At 60.3% G+C, this 19,302-nt stretch overlaps 1 protein-coding gene across 2 annotated transcripts in view; it reads right to left on the reverse strand.

Moving 5' to 3' along the window:
• Positions 1-1,479: 1,479 nt before the first annotated feature.
• The window catches only part of ADAMTS10 (ADAM metallopeptidase with thrombospondin type 1 motif 10), a 65,463-nt gene continuing 47,640 nt past the window's right edge, over positions 1,480-19,302 (reverse strand). For both annotated transcript variants that reach the window (XM_064175122.1, XM_064175121.1), the window contains exons 15-25: positions 18,953-19,055; positions 16,892-17,025; positions 15,890-16,013; positions 13,511-13,591; positions 10,549-10,712; positions 9,472-9,598; positions 8,434-8,563; positions 6,501-6,705; positions 5,641-5,817; positions 3,826-3,982; positions 1,480-2,825 (exon numbers count right to left, since the gene is read on the reverse strand). In XM_064175122.1, coding sequence (XP_064031192.1) covers positions 2,716-2,825; positions 3,826-3,982; positions 5,641-5,817; positions 6,501-6,705; positions 8,434-8,563; positions 9,472-9,598; positions 10,549-10,712; positions 13,511-13,591; positions 15,890-16,013; positions 16,892-17,025; positions 18,953-19,055 — 1,512 coding nt within the window. In that variant the 3' untranslated portion in view covers positions 1,480-2,715. The remainder of the gene's footprint in view (positions 2,826-3,825; positions 3,983-5,640; positions 5,818-6,500; positions 6,706-8,433; positions 8,564-9,471; positions 9,599-10,548; positions 10,713-13,510; positions 13,592-15,889; positions 16,014-16,891; positions 17,026-18,952; positions 19,056-19,302) is intronic.

Raw genomic sequence — 19,302 nt, forward strand, 5'->3', positions numbered from 1 at the left:
CACTGGGTAGAGGCTGGCAGGGATGCTCAGAGCATCCTCCACCCCTACGGTGACAGTTTGGTGTCCAAGGTGACAGTTTGATGCCCCAAGGTGACAGTTTGATGTGGCTCCAGGAGGGAGCTTTGCTTCAAAATGCTTTTAGGAGCAATGGGGCTGCCCAGAGAGGTGGTGGAGTGGCTGTGCCTGGAGGTGTCGAAGCCAAGCCTGGCTGGGGCACTGAGTGCCAAGGGCTGGTTGATTGGCCAGGGCTGGGGGCTAGGTTGGGCTGTTTGAGCTTGGAGCTCTCTTCCCACCTGCTTGAGCCTATGATTCTAAATGAGCTGGGCCCAGGCTGGCTGCTGGAGAAAGAAGAGGAGCAGCAGGAGGTGCACCCGGGGGTGGTAGCTACTCCTTTATTATAGATCATGCCGTTACGTTGCCCCTCCTCAGAGTTAGTAAGTTAAACATTGTTCATGATATAGCTATCTAGATAAAAAGGTGAGAACCTCCCCTGCCCTCCCCTGCCTTCCCCTGCCCTCCCCTGCCCTCCCTTCCCTTCCCCTCCCCACTGCCCCAGCAGGGAGCGTGGCACCGGCGAGGGCACACAGCCAGGGCAGGGTTGTTGCTGGGCACCAGAGAAGCTGTGAAGGGGCTGGGGAGTGAAGACTCAGCTGGGTGAGGGGGGCAAGGGAAGGCTGGCAGGGTGGAGAGGTTTGCTGAAGGGACAGAGAGTTGCTCACCTCTCTGCACCCTAGGGGTGACCTCCCCCAGCCCGGAGGAAGCCAGCATGGCCTCGGGCAAGGTTCTCCATGTTTGTGATGCAGAAAGGGTTGGGAAATCTTCATCCTAAGGCCAGCAGTGGTCACGAAAAAGCAGGGTTTGGAGAGCTGGAAGTGTCCTCTGCAGGCTGTGGTGCCCCACGGGGAAGATGTGTGCTGGCCCACGGCTCTGTGGCTGGCAGGTGACCTGCAGCAGCTTCAAGCCTGCTCTTTTCCCATCACTGGAGGTCTCCTCGGGGCAGAGGAGTGGGGGGCACTGGGACCAGCACCCATCCTGCCTTGGGAGGCAAAGCACCTTTTGGAGGCAAAGCACCTTTGGAAGTAAAGCACCTTTAGAGGCCAAGCAGCCACAGAGGCCACAGCCTTCAGTGGGGAGAGCCCTGCAAGGACCAGGCAAAGTGGTCCTGGGTCATGGCTCAGGGATGGGGACACTGTGACCAAGGAGGTCTCATCCTGCATCCTCCTGTGCCTCCTGCAGCCCAGCGTGTCCTGAGCACCCACGAGGCCACCGCAGCCCTGGGCACATCTCAGCCTTGGCCTCTTGCTTTGAGCTGTCTCTGAGCTAAGTTCTGGTGAGGGCAGTGACCAGGGCTGGCAGGGAAAGTGAGGCACACCCCAGGCAAAGCAGACCTCCAATTGCCCCTCCCAGCTCACCTGGTGTCCCCACTCTGCTCCCTGCCTGACCTGCTCCCTGCCCCCCACTCCACGTCCCACCCAGCTCCTGCCCCACCCCCACTCCACAGCAGCTCCTCTTCATCCAGCACCCAGCCATGCTGGGCACCTGTGGCACCTGAAGCCTCCTCCCTGTCTCCTCTGGGATGCCCACCAAGGGAAGGGCAGCAGCCCCTGAGGGTGCTTGTCCTCCCTGAGGATGCCCCCATGATGCCCACTGGAGCCCTTGGGCTGTGGGCACAGAGCAGGGTGAGGCAGGATGGGGCAAGTGGTGCCTCTGTGGTGGCTCTCAGTGCCTGCAGGACCTGGGTCCTCTACTAATAAATAACAACATCAGGCTTCCAGGTCCTGTCCCTGCTGCCATGCTCTGCCCAGCTGCTCCCTCTCCACCACTCTTCCACTGGCAGCTGTGGGGCTGGGCTGTGGTGATCTCTTGCAGCAGCTGGCACTGATCCACTGGCAGCTGTGGGGCTGGGCTGTGGTGGTCTCTTGCAGCAGCTGGCACTGATCCACTGGCAGCTGTGGGGCTGGGCTGTGGTGGTCTCTGCAGCAGCTGGCACTGATCCACTGGCAGCTGTGGGGCTGGGCTGTGGTGGTCTCTTGCAGCAGCTGGCACTGATCCACTGGCAGCTGTGGGGCTGGGCTGTGGTGGTCTCTTGCAGCAGCTGGCACTGATCCACTGGCAGCTGTGGGGCTGGGCTGTGGTGGTCTCTGCAGCAGCTGGCACTGATCCACTGGCAGCTGTGGGGCTGGGCTGTGGTGGTCTCTTGCAGCAGCTGGCACTGACCCACTGGCAGCTGTGGGGCTGGGCTGTGGTGGTCTCTTGCAGCAGCTGGCACTGACCCACTGGCAGCTGTGGGGCTGGGCTGTGGTGGTCTCTTGCAGCAGCTGGCACTGACCCACTGGCAGCTGTGGGGCTGGGCTGTGGTGGTCTCTGCAGCAGCTGGCACTGACCCACTGGCAGCTGTGGGGCTGGGCTGTGGTGGTCTCTTGCAGCAGCTGGCAGTGGTTTGAGTGGGCACAGGCTCCTGGGAAGCTCGGGGGGCAAATGCTGCTTGTGTCTGGGGGCTGGGGCTGGGCAAGCCCAGCTCCCACTGGAAGCACAACCAGTGTCTGCTGGAGCCAGGGGAAGATTCCCGAGGTGGAGAGGGAGGGCATGGCTGGGTGAGCCTCTGGCATAGCTTCTGCCTTCCAGTTTTTCCCACGGCAGCTGGCACTGTCCCTTGTGCCCCTGGCACTGCCCCGAGTGCCCCTGGCACTGTCCCTTGTGCCCCTGGCACTGCCCCTAGTGCCCCTGGCAGGTTTTACAGCACATCTGTCGGAAGTAGGTCCGGCTGCAGAACTTGAACTTCAGCACCAGCGGGCAGTAGGCCACTTTGTTCACATCTTTGCACTCTGCATGGGGGACAGAGGGCAGGAGGAGGGTTACAGCTGCCCTGGGGGGCGAGGAGACCCTCGCAGGAACTTCTAAGTGTTGCCATGAGAATCTGGTTTGCTCCCTGGGGGGGAAGCTTCTCGCCAGGCAGGCAGCAAGATGCAGCCAGGCTGGAGAAGCTGCTGAGAAACTCACTGCTGAAAGCCTCTCTCTGTCGAGGTGCAGTTCAGAGCATCCCAGCCTGGAGGGGTTGGAAGGGACCTCTGGAGATCAACCCCCACCCTGCTCCAGCAGGGCACCCACAGCAGCTTGCCCAGGAGCACAATGGCCAGGGAGGGGTTGGAAGCTCTGCAGAGAAGGAGACTCCACAACCTCTCTGGGCAGTCTGCTCCAGGGATCTGGGAGCCTGCTGCAGGGATCTGGGAGCCTGCTGCAGGGATCTGGGACCCTGCTGCAGAGATCTGGCAGCCTGCTCCAAGGATCTGGGAGCCTGCTGCAGGGATCTGGGAGCCTGCTCCAAGGATCTGGGAGCCTGCTCCAGGGATCTGGGACCCTGCTCCAGGGATCTGGCAGCCTGCTCCAAGGATCTGGGAGCCTGCTGCAGGGATCTGGCAGCCTGCTCCAGGGATCTGGGACCCTTTAGGTCAACAATTTTCTCCTCACAGAATCTCCTGACTTCCACTTTGCTCCTGCTGCTCCTTTTCCAGTCTCTTGGCACCACTGCCTAGAGTCTGGCCCCAGGCTCTTGCCCCCCACCCTTTAGCTCTTGTTGAGCAGATCTCCTCTGGGGCTGCTCTTCCCCAGACTCAACATCCCCAGGGCTCTCAGCCTTTGCTCCTCACAGCTGTGCAGTGCCCTCAGCCAGCAGGGTCACATCCTGCCAGTTTGGCCTGGGAGCAGAGGAGCCAGCATCAGCTCCCCCTACAAAAGCCTTGCCTGTGCAGCTCTGGTGTCCCCCCCACACATGCCCCATGGCAGTGCTCCGTGTCCCCACCTGCCCCCTCCCCCCATCTCCCTCACCTTCAGGGTTGTCTGTGGGTCCTGATTCACACTTGGTCTCACACTGCTGCATGCTGGGTGGCTGCAAGACCTCCACGCAGTCGCTGGAGGGCTGCCCGGTGTGAGCCAGGCACTGGACGGATCTCCTCTGCTGGCCGAGGCCACACTGCGCAGAGCACTGCCAGGAGACAGCACAGCACTGACCTGCAGCCACCCCCACGGCTTGGGCAGTGTGGTGGCAGAGGCCACGGCCAGCTCTAGGAGGTGCAAAGGGCTGCTGGGTCCAGCACCCCCCCCAGCAGCTCTCCTGGACCTCCCCAGCCCAGCTGAGCAGTGGGACCTCACTCCCCCAAAGGCTTGTCCAGCCTCAACTTGACCTGGGGAAACTTGAGGCTGTTTCCTTTCATCCTGTTGCTTGGGAGAAGAGACCAAGCCCCAGCTGGCTCCAGCCTCCTCTCAGGCAGCTGCAGGCAGCAATGAGCTCTGCCCTCAGCCTCCTCTTCTCCAGGCTGCACACCCCCAGCTCCCTCAGCTGCTCCTCCCCAGCCCTCTTCTCCAGACCTTCCCCAGCTTCCTTGCCCTGCTCTGGGCTTGCTCAGCTGAGCAGTGTGACCTCACTTCCCCAGAGGCTTGGCTTGAGCCCCCAGGGCTCAGCAATGGTCACAGGCTCAGAGGCATTTTGCTTGCAAGAGACCTTTAAGGTCATCAAGTCCAACCCTTAACCCAGCTCTGTCCCACCAAACCATGGCCCTCAGCACCACATCTCCAGGGCTCTGACACCTCTCCAGGGATGGGGACACAGGGGAAGAAACTGTTCCTCATGGCCAACCTAAGCCACTCCTGGGGCAGCTTGAGGCCATTTCTTCTGTCCTCTCACTTCTTACTGGGGAGCAGAGCCCAAGCCCCAGCTGGCTCCAGCCTCCTCTCAGGCAGCTGCAGACAGCAATGAGCTCTCCCTCAGCCTCCTCTCCTGCAGGCTGCACACCCCCAGCTCCCCAGCCCTGCTCTATAGACCCTTCCCCAGCTTCCTTACCCTTCTCTGGACACTCTCCTGTGCCCTACAGACCCTTCCCCAGCTTCCTTACCCTTCTCTGGACACTCTCCTGTGCTCTACAGACCCTTCCCCAGCTTCCTTACCCTTCTCTGTGCACTCTCCTGTGCTCTACAGACCCTTCCCCAGCTTCCTTACCCTTCTCTGTGCACTCTCCTGTGCTCTACAGACCCTTCCCCAGCTTCCTTACCCTTCTCTTGGACACTCTCCTGTGCTCTACAGACCCTTCCCCAGCTTCCTCAGCCCTCTCTGGACACTCTCCTGTGCCCTACAGACCCTTCCCCAGCTTCCTTACCCTTCTCTGTGCACTCTCCTGTGCTCTACAGACCCTTCCCCAGCTTCCTTACCCTTCTCTGTGCACTCTCCTGTGCTCTACAGACCCTTCCCCAGCTTCCTTACCCTTCTCTTGGACACTCTCCTGTGCTCTACAGACCCTTCCCCAGCTTCCTCAGCCCTCTCTGGACACTCTCCTGTGCCCTACAGACCCTTCCCCAGCTTCCTTACCCTTCTCTGTGCACTCTCCTGTGCTCTACAGACCCTTCCCCTGCTTCCTTACCCTTCTCTGGATGCTCTCCTGTGCCCTACAGACCCTTCCCCAGCTTTCTCACCCTTCTCTGGACACTCTCCTGTGCCCTACAGACCCTTCCCCAGCTTTCTCACCCTTCTCTGGACACTCTCCTGTGCTCTACCCACGCTCTGAGCCTGGCAGCTGGGAAGTGGGATTGGAGGGGCAGGTGGGGCAGGGTCTCCTCCTTCAGCAACCCCCCGGCCAGGCTGGTGCCTACCTCTCCCCACTCGCCGGTCACCCAGCGCGGCGGGGGGCAGCGTCGCAGGTTGCACCTGATGCTGGTGGGGGGCTTGGTGCCCTCGTGGCAGTGGGAGGTGGGCAGGGTGGCAGTGTGGTCACCACTCTTGCAGAGCACAATGCGGTGCCGGAAGCCTGGCCCACAGCTGGGGGTGCACTGCAAGGAGAGGGCACAGAGGGTCAGGGCGCAGAGCCAAGGGCAGAGAGGGGCAGTGCTGCTCTCTCCCCCAGCCTCTGCTCCCAGCCTAGCTGCAAGAAGGATGTGAGTCAGGACCACAGACTGGTGTGGAAGGGACCTCCAAAGCTCTTCCAGTCTGAGTCCTCCCTCTGGAAGCAGTCAGCAGGGACACCTGTAGGCAGAGCAGGTTGCTCACAGCCCCACATAAGGTGACCTGGGGTGGTGCCAAGGATGGGGCAGCTCCCACCTCTGGGCCAGGCTCTCAGCATCCTCAGTGTCACCAATTTCTCCCTCCCCTTCAGCCTGAATCTCCTTTCAGTTCCAAACCATCCCCCCTTGTCCTGTCCCAACAGGCCTTGCTCAAATATGTCCCCCCAGCTTTCTGCTCGGTCTCCCAAGCGCTGAAAGGCCACCAGGAGGTCTCCTTGGAGCCTTCTCTCCTCCAAACTGAACAACCCCAACCCTCTCAGCCTGGCCTCACAGCAGAGAGCACCCAGCCCTCTGATCACTGCTGTGGTCCAGCTCCAACAGGTCTGTACTGAGGCCTCCAGAGCTGCAGCTCCCCACATCAGGCTCTCCGTTGGCCAGCAGCCATCACCCACGCTCCGACCTCTTGAGCTCTGGTGCCGACAGCCAGGTGAGGACTAATGTTAAGCACTTACCTCAGACCAGTCCAGAGCCACCCACTCTGGAGGACAGGTCTGGTTGTTGCAAGGCTCAAGCATCTTTGGCCGTGGCTGGCTGCAGGAAGCATCATCCAAGGTCTTCTCCTCGGAGGCAGAGATCTTGCGCTTGCAGAAGACGCTGCGCGTGCGGACGCCCTCGTTGCAGCTCCGGCTGCATTCAGACCAGTTCCCAATCACCCAGCTGCAGACAGGCAAAACAGCAAAGTTCTGAGGGGCAGAGTGCTCCCTGGATGCCCTCCATGCTCCTCTGCACAGCTCCAAGTGCTGCTATGGCCACAGCTTCCCCAGGTAGCTCCCAGGGTTCCTCCGCGTCTCCCTTTTCTCCTTCGAGCCAGCCAAGGAGGGGTGGGAAGAGGTTTGGGAAGGGTTGGCACCAAAACTCTGCTCTGCAGCAAAGGAGCAGCTGGGGAAGGCTCCTGTCTGCAAGGACAGCAGTGCAGGGAGGAGGTCACCCTGTGGAGAGCCCACACAGAGGGCTTGGTACCTCCCTCACCAAGGCAGCCTTGATGCAGCCTCATGCACATCGCCAAGGACCCTTCTCCGTGGTGATGCCCTTGGGCTCTGCCATGCTCGTGGGGGGCAGAGGAGAAAATTGCCCCCCCCCACCGACTGCAGAGTTGCTCCAGCAAGGTGGTGCCACCTGTGGTGACTGTAGCAGGGGATCCTGATTTTGGGAATCATAGAATCAAGGAATGGGTTGGGTTGGAAGGGACCTTCAAGCTCATCCAGTTCCAACTCCCTCTGCCGTGGGCAGGGACACCTCCACCAGCCCAGGTTGCTCAAGGCCTCATCCAACCTGGCCTTAAACGTGTCCAGGGAGGGGACATCCACAACCTCCCTGGGCAACCTGTGCCAGTGTCTCCTCACCCTCACTGGCAAGAATTTCTTCCTCACCTCCACTCTCACTCTCCTCTCTCCCAGCTCACAGCCATTGTCCCTCATCCTGGCACTCCCAGCCCTTGCCACAAGTCCCTCCTCAGCTCTCCTTTGGCCCTTTCAAGTCCTCTGAGGCAAAAGTGAAGCAATTCCTGGACAACAACAAACCCAAACCCAACTCCTTTTTTGCCTTTCCCTTCTGCATGCTCCTGACAGGCTGCTCTGAGGTCTGCCTGGAGCCTTCTCTTCTCCAGGCTCAACAGCCTCAGCTTTCACAGCCTGTCTCCATGATGGAGGTGCTCCCCTGTGGCAGAGCTGTGGGCATTTCACTCTCCTCCACTCTGCCTCCCTATACTGGAGGTGCTCCCCTGTGGCAGAGCTGTGGGCATTTCACTCTCCTCCACTCTGCCTCCCTATACTGGAGGTGCTCCCCTGTGGCAGAGCCGTGGGCATCATTCCACCCTCCTCCACTCTGCATCCCTATACTGGAGGTGCTCCCCCGTGGCAGAGCCGTGGGCATCATTCCACCCTCCTCCACTCTGCCTCCCTATACTGGAAGTGCTCCCCCGTGGCAGAGCCGTGGGCATCATTCCACTCTCCTCCACCCTGCCTGCCCCTCCCCACAGTGGAGGTGCTCCCCCGTGGCAGAGCCGTGGGCATCATTCCACCCTCCTCCACCCTGCCTCCCTATACTGGAGGTGCTCCCCTGTGGCAGAGCCGTGGGCATCATTCCACTCTCCTCCACCCTGCCTGCCCCTCCCCACAGTGGAGGTGCTCCCCGTGGCAGAGCCGTGGGCACTCCTCCCTCCTCCACCCTGCCTCCTCCTCCCCACAGTGGAGGTGCTCCCCTGTGGCAGAGCCGTGGGCATCATTCCACTCTCCTCCACTCCACCTCCCCCTCCCCACAGTGGAGGTGCTCCCCCGTGGCAGAGCCGTGGGCATCATTCCACCCTCCTCCACTCCACCTCCCCCTCCCCACAGTGGAGGTGCTCCCCGTGGCAGAGCCGTGGGCACTGCTCCCTCCTCCACTCACGCCGGCGGGCAGGGCTCGGTGTTGCACTGCCGCTGCCGCTCCTGCGGTTTGCTTTCGGGGCTGCAGAAGTGGCTGAGGACAGTTGAGCCATCAGAGGCTTTCTTACACACCACAGGCTGGACCTGGCTGCCTGTCGAGAGAAAGCAGTGAGGGGGCAAGAGAGGAGGGTCCTGCGCTGAGCCAGGCTGCAGCAGGAGCCCCACAGCCCTGCTGCCCCGTGGGCAAGTGATGGGACAAGCTGCTCGTCCCTGCTGGCACCTCAGCAGGCCTGGACCTACTTCTTTATGGCCATTCTCTACTACTACTTGTAGCCAAGGGCTCCTGCACCCCTACCACCTCCAGAACAAGGTGGCTGGGGCGGCTGAAGGCTCAGCAGCCAGCAGGGAGGACCCATCCAAAGCAGTCCAAGGGTCTTCTCCTCCAATAACCTTCTTCTGACCTTGGCCTTGTGACCCCTTCTGGGCAGTGCTGGGTGGAGTGGCTGGAAGAAGAGTTGGCAGCATCTTCTGGAAGCCTACCCAAGACCAGGCTGGGGCTCTTGCTTTGGAACTGCCTGTCCTGAGTGCCAGCTCCACTGCTCACAGCCAGCTTCTCCACAGCTTCCAGACTTGCTGCAGACCTTCCTGTTAGTCCCCAAGGGAACCAGCCCAGGGGATCCAGGGAAGCATCAGTGATGTTTGCTCTCACCCACACAGACCTGAAGGGCAGAGGGGCTGTTGTGCTGGGCTAACCTCTCCTGCATCCCACCAGGAAATGGATTTCATGCCACCTTCCATCACCTCTCCCACCCAGGCCTGTGAGCCAGCTGAAGAACAAGACCCAGGTTGCCCTCAGGACCACGCTGATGGCCACCAGCTTGCACGTGGCTGAGTGCCAAAGGGGGAGTGGGCAGAAGCTTTGAGTGCCCCTTTGTACCATCTAACACATCCATGTGCTGCCTCCCGAGGCACAGGCACAGGCTGTGGGGGGGGTCACAGGAGTGAAAGAATGGACCCCCCCCCCACCCCCAACCCCAGCCAGCACAGGGTCAAACCTCACCCCCTGCACACAGCACAGAGCACTTGGTCCATGGGCTGTAGTGCCAGGAGTACAGGTTGGAGCTGTCCCTCCCCACGGGGGCGTTGAACTTGTAGCGGATCCCCTGCAGCTCTGTCCGCACCAGGACCTGCGGAGAAAGGCACCAGCAGGGCATCAGTGCCCCCAAAGCCCAGCGTGGTCATAGCTGTCACCACCCCTGTGACCTCACTGTGCTCTCCAGGGCAGCTGAAATGTCCCCATTTGCCCTTTCCAGTCCCTTGCAACACCCATGCTGGCATCCAGCAGTGCAGAGGTGGCACCACCAGAGAAGGAATTCCCAGGCAGCAGGGCAGGAGAGGAGATGCTGCCACTTGACTCTGCTCTGCTCAGACCTGTCTGGCCTTGAGCTCTGTGGTTAAGGGTTGGACTTGATGATCTGTGAGGTCTCTTCCAACCCTGATGATACTGTGATACTGTGACCTCACCTCCAATCCTGCCTCTAGATCTGCTGTCCCCAGCAGAAGGACACTGAGCTGCTGGAGTGAGGCCAGAGGAGGTCGCAAAGATGATTCCAGGGCTGGAGCAGCTCTGTTGTGAGCACAGGCTGAGGGAGCTGGGGGTGTGCAGCCTGGAGAAGACCCAGGGGCACCTTAGAGCTGCCTGCTAATAGCTGAAGGGATCCTGCAGGGAGGCTGCAGAGAGACTTTTGCTAAGGGGCTCTGAGCCAGGCCAAGGGGGAATGGTTTGGAGCTGAGGCAGAGCAGGGTTGGACTGGAGCTGAGGGAGAAGTTGTTCAGCGTGAGGGTGGTGAGAGCCTGGCCCAGGCTGCCCAGAGAGGCTGTGGCTGCGGCTGCCTCCTCCCTGAGGGTATTCAAGGCCAAGCTGGATGTACCCTTCTGTGATCTACTCCAGATGACCCTGCTCTAGCAGGGGCCTGGACTGCATGACCTTCAGAGCTCCCTCCCACCCCCCACCCACACTGATTCTGCAGCAGGGGCTGATTAACTCAGCTCTCAGCTCACCAGGGCAAGATCTTTTTTGCTCCCCCCACCCCCAGCCCCAGAGCAGGTGTGGGTATGGAGGCACAGCGTTACCAACCATGACAAAGAGGGTGATGTTGGTGGGTCCCAAGGCTTCCAGGGACTCAGGCTCCTCTGGGGACCTCCTGTAGTGGAAGGTTGTGCCTGCGACGTCGAAGCGGCGCGGGGGGTCGATGGAGAGCTTCCCGTTGATGTAGAACTCCCCTCCCTCCCCTCGCAGTGCTGTGAGGGCAAGAGAGCAAAGGCACCTCCTGAACTTGGCACCCAGAGCCAGCCCCAGCTGGGCACTTCCCAGCTGCCAGGCTCAGAGCATCCAGAGAAGGGTAAGGAAGCTGGGGAAGGGTCTGTAGAGCACAGGAGAGTGTCCAGAGAAGGATAAGGAAGCTGGGGAAGGGTCTGTAGAGCACAGGAGAGTGTCCAGAGAAGGGTAAGGAAGCTGGGGAAGGGTCTGTAGAGCACAGGAGAGTGTCCAGAGAAGGGTAAGGAAAAATCACAGTATCACAGTATCACCAAGGTTGGAAGAGACCTCACAGCTGCCAGGCTCAGAGCATCCAGAGAAGGGTAAGGAAGCTGGGGAAGGGTCTGTAGAGCACAGGAGAGTGTCCAGAGAAGGATAAGGAAGCTGGGGAAGGGTCTGTAGAGCACAGGAGAGCATCCAGAGAAGGGTAAGGAAGCTGGGGAAGGGTCTGTAGAGCACAGGAGAGCATCCAGAGAAGGGTAAGGAAGCTGGGGAAGGGTCTGTAGAGCACAGGAGAGCATCCAGAGAAGGGTAAGGAAGCAGGGGAAGGGTCTGTAGAGCACAGGAGAGTGTCCAGAGAAGGATAAGGAAGCTGGGGAAGGGTCTGTAGAGCACAGGAGAGTGTCCAGAGAAGGGTAAGGAAGCTGGGGAAGGGTCTGTAGAGCACAGGAGAGTGTCCAGAGAAGGGTAAGGAAGCTGGGGAAGGGTCTGTAGGGCACAGGAGAGCGTCCAGAGAAGGGTAAGGAAGCTGGGGAAGGGTCTGTAGAGCAGGGCTGGGGAGCTGGGGGTGTGCAGCCTGCAGGAGAGGAGGCTGAGGGAGACCTCATTGCTCTCTGCAGCTCCCTGAGAGGAGGCTGGAGCCAGCTGGGGGTTGCGACGCTGTCCCCTGCCATGCCGGGTGAGAGGCGAGGGGGCAGAGGCAGGCACAAGCCTTGCCAGGGGGTTGCTGAAGGGGGAGACCCTGCCCCACCTGCCCCTCCAGTCCTACTGCACAGCAAGCTTTGGCCTGCCCAGCACAAGCCCATCTGGCCACCACAGCTGCCTGGGGCAGTGAGGGGCAGGAGGAGCAGAGCAGGGCAGGTTTGGGTCCCTCGCTGCAAGGAGGACATTGAGGAGCTGGAAGAGGTGGAGAGAAGGGCAGCAAAGGTGGGGAGGGAAAGGTCTGGAGAAGAGGGCTGGGGAGGAGCAGCTGAGGGAGCTGGGGGGGTGCAGCCTGGGGAAGAGGAGGCTGAGGGAGAGCTCATTGCTGCCTGCAGCTGCCTGAGAGGAGGCTGGAGCCAGCTGGGGCTTGGGCTCTGCTCCCCAGTAAGAAGTGAGAGGACAGAAGAAATGGCCTCAAGCTGCCCCAGGAGTGGCTTAGGTTGGCCATGAGGAACAGTTTCTTCTCAGCCCAGGCTGCCCTGGGCAGTGGTGGAGTCCCTACCCCTGGAGTGGGTTCCAGTGCTGTGGAGGTGTGGTGCTGAGGGCCATGCTTTGGTGGTGCCCTGGCAGTGCTGGGTTTAAGGTTGGACTTGATGATCTCAAAAGGTCTTTCCCAACCAAAACGATTCTGTGGCCACAAAAATAAACCACCCTGCATTGATCAGGTGGGGCAAATAAAGCAGGTGGCTGGGTCAGGGTCAGCCAGAATGTCACCAGCAGAGGTGGGATCAATGTCCCCTCCATCCTCTCTCAGCCTGCCCTCCAGCTGCCTGCGGGAGGATGCTGCACATTGGGCACATCTGGCAGGGTGACAGCTGTGCCCCTAGGAAGCCCAACTCAAATCCAGCTGTGCACACTGGGTCTTGGCTGCTTGGGGCTACTGGAGGAGGAGGAAGTTGGTGCCCAGCAGCCTGGCTGTGGTTGCCCAAGAGAGTCACTAGAGGGGGATCGGCTCCTGGCTCCTGCTCTCCCTCCCAGGCTGTCCCTGCTCGCTGCCTGCCACCAGCGCTGCGCCGGAGCTCAGCTCCGCACCGCTGCTGCCAACCGCCTCACTGCCAGCGTGCTCTGGGGTGCAGCGGCTGATGAGGATGGAGGATGCTCCCTCTGCTCCTGCTGGGGCATAGGGACAGGTCCTGGAGTGGGAGTGACTGGTGGCAGCAGTCAGTTGGGACACAAGTTTGGGCTGTGCCTCCAGTGCACACACATCCAGCCTGGGTGGGCACCAGGAGACCTCCAGTAGGGGTGGGCTGGGCAGGGAGGGAGGCTCTGAACCAAGCAAAGGGACCTGGCTTGGAGAGATGCCACCAGGAGAGCCCTGCTGTGACCTCCCACGGGTGTCAGCATCTAGCCAGGCTTCTGCTCCTGGAGAGCTGCTGCAGAGGCTCCCAGCAGCAAGCCAGCAGTGGGCACTCTGCCCACCCCTCTGCGACCACGGCTCGGAGGACAGACAGAGAAAGGGGAAGTGAAGCTGCCCGTGGTGAAAACCAGCCAGAGGCTGGCTGCAAGCTGAAGCCCAGGCACAGTCTGAGCAAGGCTTGGTTTTAACCCCCTGGCCCAAGATGCTGGTGGAGGGGGGATGCCAAGGAGCACAGGGGGCCAGGAACAGGGGGTGTGGGGTTTGCTATGGGTTATGCTGCCAAGCAGTGAGTGCAGGATGGAGGCAGTGACATGATGTGACAAGGGCTGTGTGGGCCACACTGGTACATGCCAGGGGCACACTGCCCTGCTGCCTTCCAGGGCCTCCAAATACTCAAGCTGAGATCCCCAACCCCATTCCCTGATAGAGAGAGAGGTTTGCCTTGCTGGTCCTCTCCCACACTTCAGATCAAAGGGTTCAGTCCCCTCCCCAGCCCCAGCTCACCGAGGTAGTTGGTGGAGAGGTTCAGCTCCCTGATGTCGATGTGGACAGAGCCCTTGGGAATCTGGATCACCTCCTCGTAACCTGTGAGACAACCCAGAGCTGGTCAGCAGTGGTGCTCAGCAGTGGTGCTCAGCTTCCAAGCCTGCAGGTGCTGGGGAGCTGCTGTGGGGCTGGGATCTCCGTGGGCATCTCCACAGCCTGGCTTGAGGGCAGCGTGAGCTGGGGGAAGAGGGAAGGAGCTTGGTGGCCTCTGCCAGGCTGCTGCTCAGCTGGCAAACAGCAGTGAGGTTCTCCCTGCTTGCAGCTGGGTCCTGCTCTCTGGAGTCTTAGTTCCTAGGGTCTTAGGTCTTAATTCCTAAGGGATCTGCCCCTGCTTGTCCTGTCTGTGCTACCAAGGAGCTTGGTGGCTTCTGCCAGGCTGCTGCTTGGTTGGCAGACAGCAGTGAGCTGCTCTCTGCTTGCAGCTGGGTCCTGCTCTCTGGGGGTGTCCTTAAGGGATGTCTTTGCTTGTCCTGTGTGTCCCACCAAGGAACTTGGTGGCTTCTGCCAGGCTGCTACTTGGTTGGCAAACAGCAGTGAGCTGCTCCCTGCTTGCAGCTGGGTCCTGCTCTCTGGGGTCTTAGTTCCTAGGGTCTTGGGTCTTAATTCATAAGTGATCTACCCCTGCTTATCCTGTATGTGCCACCAAGGAGCTTGGTGGCCTCTGCCAGGCTGCTGCTTGGTTGGCAGACAGCAGTGAGGTTCTCCCTGCTTTGCAGCTGGGTCCTGCTCCCTAGGGTCTTAGTTCTCAGTTCCTAGGGTCTTAGGTCTTAATTCCTAAGGGATCTGCCCCTGCTTGTCCTGTGTATTCCACCAGGGAGTTTGGTGGCTTCTGCCAGGCTGCTGCTTGGTTGGCAGACAGCAGTGAGCTGCTCCCTGCTTGCAGCTGGGTCCTGCTCTCTGGGGTCTCAGTTCCTAGGGTCTTAGGTCTTAATTCATAAGTGATCTACCCCTGCTTGTCCTGTGTGTTCCACCAAGGAGCTTGGTGGCTTCTGCCAGGCTGCTGCTCATCTGGCAGACAGCAGTGAGCTGCTCTCTGCTTGCAGCTGGGTCCTGTTCTCTGGGGGTGTCCCTAAGGGATCTGTTCCTGCTTGTCCTGTGTCCCCCCCACCAGCAGGGGTGTGCTGGGCTGAGGCTAATTGGGCTACTTTAATGGGAGAAGTGAGCTCATTGGCTGTAAGAAGAAGGTAACAGTGATGCCTACATCACCTACTGCTTTTGCTGAGGGGTATAAACCCAAGAGACAACAGCAAAGACAGGTCAGGCTCTGCCTGGCTGCCATCTGCTTTACTGTCTCTGCCTGAACCTACATAACTCCAACTCCTCAGTCTCTTGCTGACCTTTCTCAGCTCACTCTGCACTTTACTGGGATCCTGAGATACTGCAGCCAGTTCTGCAACCCCTGGGACAAGAGAGCTATGGAGGTGCTGGAAGAGGTCCAGAGAAAGACCATGAGGATGAGCAGAGGGTTGGAGCTGCTCTGCTGTGAGCACAGACTGAAAGAGTTGGGGCTGTGCAGGCTGGAGCAGAGGAGGCTCCCAGGTGACCTTCTTGTGGCCTGCCAGGATCTGAAAGGGGCTCCAAGAAAGCTGGGGAGGGACTTTTGAGGCTGTGAGGGAGTGGCAAGAGTGGGGGGGATGGAGCAAAGGTGGAGGTGGGGAGAGTGAGGCTGGAGGTGAGGAGGAAGTTGTTGAGCAGGAGAGTGGTGAGAGCCTGGCAGGGGTTGCCCAGGGAGGTGGTTGAGGCCCCATGGCTGGAGGTGTTTGAGGCCAGGCTGGCTGAGGCTGTGTGCAGCCTGCTCTAGGGTAGGGTGTCCCTGGGCATGGCAGGGGTTGGCAATGCCTGATCCTTGTGCTCCCTTCCAACCCTGACTGATTCCAGGAGTCCTTTTCTTACACCTCCTGCTGACCTTTCTCAGCTCACCCTGCACACAAGGGGGATCCTGAGATAAAGGAGGGAGGTTGGAAAGGAGCAGGAAGGAAGGGAGTTGGTTTGGAAGCTCTCCTGGGCAGCTCTGCTGGTGGGGAGGGGTTTTGCCTCTCTGCATTACTTTTAGCTTCTGTATTGCTCTGCAGAGTTGTAAATACTGCAGAGAGTTGTATAAAGCTGGGGAGGGCCTTTTGAGGCTGTCAGGGAGTGACAGGACTGGGGAGGGAGGGTGGAGAATGGAGCAAAGCTGGAGGTGGGGAGAGTCAGCCTGGCTGTTAGGAAGAAGTTGTTCAGCATGAGGGTGGGGAGAGCCTGGCAGGGGTTGCCAAACCTGCTCTGGGGGATGTGGAGGAGGGACTGATGGGTGGGTGGGTGATGCTGGCAGCCTGTGCCAGGCTGCTTGCTGCCTACCTCCCTCAGGCAGTGAGTGGTTGAAGACCCCCTCGATGGTCTCGCAGGAGCTGCCGTCCCCACCACACACTCGGCACTTGTCCTCCTTCGAGTCAGAGCCCAGGACTCGGTCACAGCCCACGTGCTGGAGGAGGAGGAGGAGGCAGCAGGCAGTGAGTGGCCCTTGGGGGGGCCCTTCTGCTCCCCCACACCTGACCTGCAGCACGTTACAGACCCCAGCCCTGCGCTCCACCTCACTCCCCTCCCTCATGCCCTACCCCAGGCAATGCTCAGCAGCAGCAGCAGCAGCAGAAGGGAATGGGCACAAAGTGCAAGCCAGGAGGTTCCACCTGGTCAGGAGGAGGAACTTGTTCAGTGTGAGGGTGCTGGAGGCTTGCAGCAGGCTGCCCTGAGAGGTTGTGGAGTCTCCTCTGCAGAGCTTCCAACCCACCCTGGGCATTGTGCTGCTGGGCAAGCTGCTGTGGGTGCCCTGCTGGGGCAGTGAGGCTGGACTGGATGCTGTCCAGAGCTCCCTTCCAAACCCCTCTGACCATTGTGCTGCTGGGCAAGCTGCTGTGGTGCCCTGCTGGAGCAGGGTGGACTTGGACTGGATGCTCTCCAGAGGTCCCTTCCAACCCCCTCTGGCCATTGTACTGCTGGGCAAGCTGCTGTGGGTGCCCTGCTGGGGCAGTGGGGCTGGACTGGATGCTCTCCAGAGCTCCCTTCCAAACCCCTCTGACCATTGTGCTGCTGGGCAAGCTGCTGTGGGTGCCCTGCTGGAACAGGGTGGACTTGGACTGGATGCTCTCCAGAGCTCCCTTCCAACCCCACCTGGGCACTGTGCTCCTGGGCAAGCTGCTGTGAGTGCCCTGCTGGATGCTCTCCAGAGGTCTCTTCCAACCCTCACCACGCTGGGAATTCTGTGACATGCTCCTGCTCCCACACTGGTGCTGGGCAGAGGGATGCCCATGTGCCCAGGGCTGTGCCCCTCCCCTCCCCGTGCCCAGGCTGCCCTGGCAGCACCTTGCACTCCCCGTTGACGCAGATGTCGTTGGAGTCCTGCCTGCAGGGTGTGCCATCCACCACAGCTGCTGCTCGTTCCGTGTAGAAGTTGAAACCCTCTGCCAGGCAGTTGAGGGAACAGGCTTTGACACCCCCTGGGCAAGGAGAAGAGATTCACATGATGCCACCCAGCAGAGGAAAGGAGGGAAGAGCCTGACCCAGAGCTCCTCCAGGCCTCCATCCTTGCTCCTGGCTCACTGCACAGCTCCAAGTGCCCAGGAGATGGAACCTACCAAGCCCCACAGAGGAACCAGGGCACTCTTCTCCTTGATCAGCACCAAATCAAGACCCTTGAACAGGACACCAGCCCATGGTAAGGGACAGCTCCTTCTGCACAGCCTGGCAGATACCTGCTCCACGTGCCAGGGAAGGACACAAACTGACTTGTTCTTCTCTGGGGTTGGTCTCTGCTGCATCTCCTGGCACTTTAGGAGGGCTGCCAACAGCCTCATGCCTGTTTTACAGAGAGGGAAGCTGAGGCAGCAGCTCTTAAGCCACTTGCCCAAGGCTTTTCAGCTCCTAGAGCAGAGCAACTGCTAGAGCAGCTGCCAGGCCATGGCTTCCTCTTCCTGGCTGCTGGGGACTGAGTCCTGCATGGCAAAGATGAGGACAAGGGAAGGAGGTTGAAGAACTCCTGCTCCCCACCCTGCTCCCCACCACCTTCTGCCAAAGGAACAGAGCCTGGAGAGCAGGACATTGCCTCACAGTGCCTGGGAGCAGGACTTGGGACTGCTTATGGAAGCAGATAGGAGCAGAGCAGTTTCCTGCCCCCATGACTGGACTTGAGCAAATGCTGGAGCAGATCTTGGCTTTTCCTGCCTCTCCTGAGCATCCCAAGGACATCATCCCACAGCCTGCAGGAGCCTGGCAGCAAGAAGCAAGCCTGGGCTGTGGCAGTCGAGTCCTGCAGGCACCAGCAGCAGTCATGAGGCTTTCAAAACCTGCCTGGACATTGTGCTCCTGGGCAATGGTTTGGGTTGGCAGGCACCTGGAAGATGATCTAATGCCCCTGCCACGGGCAGGGACACCACCCACCAGCACAGGCTGCTCAGTTCAAGGGCTGAAGTTCAACTGGGGCAACCATCCCCAGGATTCAAACCACTGGGCCATGCCTGGAAGAGGGAGAGAGATCCAAGAGAGGGCAGATGCAGCCCTGGGGGTTGTGTTTCCCCCTTGGGAAGCTTTTCTGTGACTTTCCTGCTTTGCAGTTTTCTCCCAGTCCTATGGATCCATCCCCTGCAGGCTCAGCACATCTGCTGCAGCTGGGAGCTGTGCTTATTTACCCAGCTGGGGAGGATTTCCCCAGGCAAGCTCATTTAACTCCACAGAGGAGATCTGCTCTGCCTCAGTAGGAAGAGATTCCTGCTACAGAGGCCTCCTCCTGCCCCATCTCCTCACCAGGGAGCTGCCATCAGCAGGGGCTTGTGCCTGCCCTCAAACCTCAACACAACAAGGACCTGGAGCTGCTGGAGCATGCCCAGAGGAGGCTATGAAGATGCTCAGAAGGGTGGAGAACCTCCCCTATGGAGACAGGCTGGGAGAGTTGGGGCTGTTCAGCCTGGAGAAGGCTCCAGGGAGACCTTAGAGCACCCTGCCAGGACCTGAAGTGGACTCCAGGACCCAGGAGAGCTGGAGAGGGACTCGTGACAAGGGCTGGAAGTGCCAGGAAAAGGGACAACAGCTTTGAGCTGGGAGAGGGGAGATGGAGGCTGGAGAGGAGGAAGAAATTCTTGCCAGTGAGGGTGGGGAGAGACTGGGACAGGCTGCCCAGACATTGCCCCCTCTCTGGAGGTGTTCAAGGCCAGGCTGGATGGGACCTTGAGCAGCCTGGGCTGGTGAGAGGTGTCCCTGCCCATGGCAGCTTGAAGGTCCCTTCCCAACCTACAGGACTAGGGGACACGGTGACTACCAGCCCAGCAGACCACTGGAGCACAAGGCCTGTCCCTGCAGGGAGCTGGGGGGCATGGAAGCCCCTGCCCAGCCCTGCTGGGGTCCTGCTGAGGGCCTCAGGCTGGCACTCACCTCCCCTGTAGGTCTTCCAGCTGTAGTACTTCCCTCGGAAGGGGACGTTGTCGAACTCGGCACACTGCAGCTCTCGGAAGTCCTGGGAGCCTGCTGGGCAGTCCTGTGGGCACACAGCCAGAGGTCAGGGGGCTGCCAGCAGCCTCCCTCCTCTGCTAGGAGACCAGCAGCTGCTCCAGGCATGCCAGCCACCACTAGCACCAACCCTGGGAGGAGATGGCACCAGCCCTGGCACCTGGACACTTCAGCACAGCAGGAGCATCCTTCTTGCTAAGCTAGGCACTGCTCAAGGCTCATGGCAGGAGCTTCCAGAGCCCTCCCAGCCACCACCAGCACCAACCCTGGGAGGA

Source organism: Pogoniulus pusillus, chromosome 41, assembly GCF_015220805.1.
Source record: "Pogoniulus pusillus isolate bPogPus1 chromosome 41, bPogPus1.pri, whole genome shotgun sequence".
NCBI classification, from domain to species: Eukaryota; Metazoa; Chordata; class Aves; order Piciformes; family Lybiidae; genus Pogoniulus; species Pogoniulus pusillus.